General features: G+C 46.3%; 1 protein-coding gene across 1 annotated transcript; it reads right to left on the reverse strand.

Moving 5' to 3' along the window:
- Window positions 1–2,328: 2,328 nt before the first annotated feature.
- On the reverse strand, window positions 2,329–5,542 carry LOC123058534 (probable WRKY transcription factor 75). Its single transcript, XM_044481249.1, has 2 exons — window positions 4,937–5,542; window positions 2,329–2,782 (listed from the first exon to the last, which is right to left on the reverse strand). The coding sequence occupies exons 1-2, from the start codon at window positions 5,425–5,427 to the stop codon at window positions 2,605–2,607; spliced, it is 669 nt and encodes a 222-aa protein (XP_044337184.1). The 5' UTR covers window positions 5,428–5,542; the 3' UTR covers window positions 2,329–2,604.
- Window positions 5,543–5,818: the final 276 nt, after the last annotated feature.

The following is a 5,818-nucleotide window of genomic DNA, read 5'->3' on the forward strand; positions in this document are numbered from 1 at the left end:
ACAAGTCTCTTTACTCGTTCCGTAACGCATGATCCTGTGGCTAACTCATTAGTCACATTGAGCTCATTATGATGATGCATTATTGAGTGGGCCCAGAGATACCTCTCCGTCACACGGAGTGACAAATCCCAGTCTCGATTCGTGCCAACTCAACAGACACTTTCGGAGATACCCGTAGTGTGCCTTTATAGCCACCCAGTTACGTTGTGACGTTTGGCACACCCAAAGCATTCCTACGGTATCCACAATCTCATGGTCTAAGGAAATGATACTTGACATTAGAAAAGCTTTAGCAGACGAACTATACGATCTTGTGCTATGCTTAGGATTGGGTCTTGTCCATCACATCATTCTCCTAATGATGTGATCCCGTTATCAACGACATCCAATGTCCATGGTCAGGAAACCATAACCATCTATTGATCAACGAGCTAGTAAACTAGAGGCTTACTAGGGACATATTATGATCTATGTATTCACACATGTATTATGGTTTTCGGTTAATACAATTATAGCATGAACAATAGATAATTATCATGAACAAGGAAATATAATAATAACCATTTTATTATTGCCTCTGGGGCATATTTCCAACAGTCGGCTCATCCTAGTAAAAGTTGTCATCGCAACAAGGCCGATACACCAACTTCTCGTGATGAAGCCGCCAATTTGGGTGCTCGAGGACATGGATAGTTGGATGCGCGCATTTTCTGGGCTGGCAAAGATCGAGTGCACGGAGGCCAGTGCCTTGTGGCTTGGAATGCTATATGCAAACCGCTGACATTTGGCGGCCTCGGAGTGAAGAACTTGGGGATGCAAGCCCTCGCCTTGAGGGTGCATTGGGAGTGGTTGAGGCGCACGGATGACCAAAGACCGTGGTAGGGGCTCCAGTATCCGGTGGATGAGGACGCGAGGATGGTGTCCGACAGCTTGGTCAAGATCGAAGTAGGCAAGGGGAACAAGATTCTATTTTGGAGAGATAGATGGATCCACGGTTTTCCAGTTCAAGACATTGCCCCTACTCTGGCCAATGTCGTTGACACTAAAACGAGGAACGCAAGAACGGTAGAGCAGGCTTTGATCGGTGAAAGATGGATTCATGATGTGCCACCGCAAACCTCCATGGGCGCCTTGCTGCAATCTGAGCATCTCAGGCACGCAATCGCCACTTTGCCAAGAGACGAGTTGGCAAATGACAAGTTCACCTGGCCTCACGACAAATCAGGAGAATACATTGCAAAATCCACTTACAAGCAACTTTGCCAAGGCGGGATTCGTGCCCCGATAGCTGAGGCGATTTGGAGGAGTTGGGCACCTCTAAAATGTAAAATCTTCGCTTGGTTGGCCGGACAACATCGGTTGTGGACCTCTGACAGACGTGCACAACACGGCTTGCAGGATGAGACATCGGAGTGCTTCCTATGCTCGCAGGAGGAGGACAACGTAGAGCACATCTTGATGCAATGTGTTTACGCAAGGGAAGTGTGGCACACTTGCTTCGACACACTACAATTGAACAGTCATGCACCGGGTGCATAGGATACTTGGGAGGCTTGGTGATGCACTGCAAGAACAAAATATCAGGGGAAGGATAGGAGGGGGTTCGATTCTCTTGTCATCGGAGTGGCTTGGTCCCTATGGAAGCAGAGGAACGCGAGAGTGTTCAACCGGCCAGAGCAATGCAAAGGACCACGGGATCTAGGTAGCTGGATCTTAGAGGAAATCCTCGAATGGAGGCAAGCGGGTGTGGGAGTAGGAGGACTAGATAGATTTGTGAGACATTGATCTATGTGTAATGGTTGGTGTGGGAGTCCCGGCGGTTGATGTTCGCATCGACTAACGGATTCTTGTAATTATTTTGCTCTTTTCTATAAAAATATGGTACGCCATTGATGTATTCTCGATTTTTTTTATTTATGAACCACCTCATTACGGGTGTGCCATGCCTGTCAATGACATCATGAGAAGCATTGAATAATGTTCAGCTTCTGGTAGAGGCTCTAACGTATGTAGAAGCCACTTCTTCTCAGTATCCAGCATCATAGTAATACTTGGCAATGTCCAAACTCCAGCCATTGTATCCCATAGTACTCGTGACAAAGGTGCAGCGACAGAGGGCATGTAAACATCCTCAGATTCATATTGGGCATAGGTCGCTTGTCTCAAGTCCCAGGACGTGCTTATTCCTCCACGTTGGCAGTGAATCAGTAGCGACTCGCCATGCAAAATTGCGTACTATTGGGGGGACATCCGATGACAAGATAAGTCACTCATCAGTGAAACAAATTTTAGATAGTAGTGAGAAAAATATTCTGGACAACTAAAGCATAACAAATACTGTCAAAACATATCCATTTTGTGTCTTATTTTGAATGTATCATTATGAAGAACGTAACAGACAGAGCGATAAGATAAAAACATCATGCATACATACAGTTGTAGTACGCACTGAATTGAGGAAGTAGGCACTTTTTTTTCTCCTTTACTCCCCCCCCCCCCCCCTACAAGGCTACAAGTTGGCAGCAACTGGTACATACGTATTATACATGTATTTTTGTGGCTTGACCAGGTTATTATGGAAGCTTGCTGGCCGGATGTGGATGGTTAGAATTGGGAGAGGAACTGGAGCTGCTTCAGGATGGGGCCGAGCGCCTCCATGAGCTTCTCGCAGGGGTGGTTGTGCACACCCTCGTACGTGGTCACCACGATGGCCGTGTCCTTGGCCAGGCGCTGCACCTGCTTCTTCACGTTGCATGTGGGATGGGTGCACCGGTAGTAGCTCCTTCACGGTCAGTGGTACAAACTCGAAGAGGTAAGTATAGGAAGTGACATGATAGTAAGTGGGTTAATGCGATGTTTTATCACAGTGATGACGTGTGTAACGTGGACCAGGCACAAACAATGCATGTCAACGCATGTCGTGTGTCAATACTCAATATGCAACAATATCTATATCTCGGTATCTACATCCAACCGGGCTAACCCCTTTCCATTACTTGTACAGCAAAGATACAATGTTATTTACAAGAAATCTAGTAGGAATGCTCGCACTAAAAAAGAACTCCTGCTAGGAACACATCGTCTTTGATAAATGTGTGCCGAGATCTCCTTCGGAAGTAGTTTGTGTTATGTGCTTGTTTCTTTTATTTTGGGCAGGTCTACAAAACGAAGAGGGCAAGTTAACACTGGAAGACAGCGGGACTATAAGTTGATGAACAGGGCACCGGCGCTGGTGCATGTGGTGAATCTAGAAGATCTTATGATGATTTTTTTTCCCGAAACGGATCTTATGATGATTGTCATGCTCACACTTGTGAGTGATATACATGTATATCATCATAGTTTATTTAGAAGATTTTGTACCTTAATGGCGTTGACTATTCCTTGACAGACATGTTGCTGATCACCCTTTAGTTGTCTCCGTGGTGGTCGCTTGGGCAGCCAGGAAGGCCAATGATATTGTGTGCTCTACCAAACTATTTCTAGTTTTTTTGTAAGTGTAAATAAGGGAGTGTTCACAAAATTGCTGTGTCAGTATGTTTAAACTCTTTACAATTATACGAAAATGTCTTTTAGATGTCATTTCATAAATATATGAAATTCACCGATTAGCTCGATATATAATGTGTTGATTACCTCTGGCTTTAGGTGTTGAAGTAGGCACATTTGAAAACTTTGTACACCTATGGAAGTTAATATTTTTGTGTGGTATGTATTGCGAGGACATTTTCTTGATTCTCATTTTGCTTCTCTTAATTGGTCAATCACCGTCGTATGTTTGGGAGCTGGCTTGATGGGATCCCGTGAGCATGCACTAGGATCACTTATTCACATTAGTGTTAATTAGCACCTTGTGTTTGGTTTTGCCATACTGATGTTGGTTTGATAAAAAAGAAGAATGTTCCTAATAATCCTATGCAGGCTATGTTCTTATCTATGATCTTTTTTTTGTAGATGTTGTAGCAAGTGGACCAGCATTAGATAATGAAGGAGGGTAGCAACAACTTGAAACCAGTTATCGTATTTTCTTGCATTTTTTATAGGCTTTGGCGTATTCGTTAGCGGGCGGCGAGGACTATACATGGTTGTAATTGCAAAAATTCAGGAAAATGCAGAGAGAGAGAGAGGGGGGAGGGGGGGGGGGGGGGGGGGGGGGGGGTAGGCGATGGTTGCGGCGACCATTGGTTTCCAGTCGATAAACATTTTGCAGGTCAACCATATTCAAACAATCAATGCCGGATTGTTGGCGCACCCGAGACTAACCTACAACGGATACGTCATGCGCATCCATTCATGCATGTAAAGTTTACATGCATGGAAGATTCAGTACTCATGATCGCCGTGACTATTTGAGCGTGCACGTTTGCACAACTCCCTTATTTACATGGAAGACAGTTTACATGTATGTTTAAACTCTTTACAATTATACGAATAAGTACCGGAGTAGTTCGGTAGTGTAGAGCCGAATATGGCTATGCCTAACCAATTAGGGCATCTCCAATAGGTTGTATGTTAGGCTTGTTGGTAAAATGTCCATGTCATCAACCAACAAGCTATCATACATCTATTTTAATGGGTTGTATGCAAGCTATCCAATAGATGGTGAAAAAATAAATGTGATTGCTCTCTACTTCACCTTGAAGCTTGTACAAAGGTTGTTGGTTAATCTACATACAACTTTGCTCTCTTTTCACATTTAATACATGCCACATCATCACTATGTCCTATGTGACAAATTTACCAACACCTATCTTACAACTGTTGAAGATGCCCTTAGACGCATGATCGATGCATGCATGCAAATCTAGGATGCATGAATATTCATCCTGGCATCGGTGCATGTAATCTAGTGCATATATGAGTACTTAGACGCAGACACGCGCATGACTATCAGGATTAATAATAGTACAGAGAAACTTAATTGGACGAACCATACCTAGGGTTGGAGCTGTTCTTGACGGCCTTCTGCCCGTACTTCCTCCAGCGGTAGCCGTCGTCCAGGATATCGTTCTCGCTCCTCGTCTGGAACGCGAACCGCGGCTTGCTCGCCTTCTTCTTCCCCGATCTCCCGGCGCTTCCCTTCGCTTTCTCCTTGTTACCACTTCCGCTCCCACCCGCCTCGCCGTCGTTCTCCCCGCTCTGATCCGCCTGCACGGCCTCCTCCTCCTGCTCCGGCAGAGCCACCGGCCCCGTCTGGAACAGGGACGACCAGTTCACGTCCCCCATCGCCGGCTGAAGGGTCAGATCAGGAGGAGTACATGGCCACGGGGGCGGGGTCAGCTGCTGGAGCGCTGCGGCGAGCGGGCTGTGCTGACCGTCCGACGACGAGGCCAGCGGTGACGCGAGTGGCGGCGGTGTCGACGGCGCCGAGAAGTAGGGGAAGGGAGGGAACGTGTGCGCCTCGTCGTCTCCGTGGAGACCATCCATCTCCAAGCTACGCGTGATCTCAAAGGTCGCCTGGGTGAGACTTGGTACATAGTGTGCGTCTTCGATTTATAAAGGTGTAGGGTTTACTGCTCTGCCTTGCAGATGTGCACGTACGTGTGAATATGTGAAAGAGAAGACACTCGATGCGGAGAGGGAGTTGTGCAAACGTGCACGCTCAAAGCCGGGAGAGAGAGAGAGAGAGAGAGAGAGAGAGAGAGAGAGAGAGAGAGAGAGAGAGAGAGAGAGAGAGAGCAGTGTGAGCAGTATGAGCATGCAACCATATCCCAACTAACAAAATTGGTTCAACCGCCCCGTCCGTCCCTGTAAAATGCATATGCATGGCGGAACCTTGCCGAATACTGTCCCCGTAAAAGAAGAGTAGCACCCCAAT

Source organism: Triticum aestivum, chromosome 3A (genome assembly GCF_018294505.1).
Source record: "Triticum aestivum cultivar Chinese Spring chromosome 3A, IWGSC CS RefSeq v2.1, whole genome shotgun sequence".
Taxonomy (NCBI): domain Eukaryota; kingdom Viridiplantae; phylum Streptophyta; class Magnoliopsida; order Poales; family Poaceae; genus Triticum; species Triticum aestivum.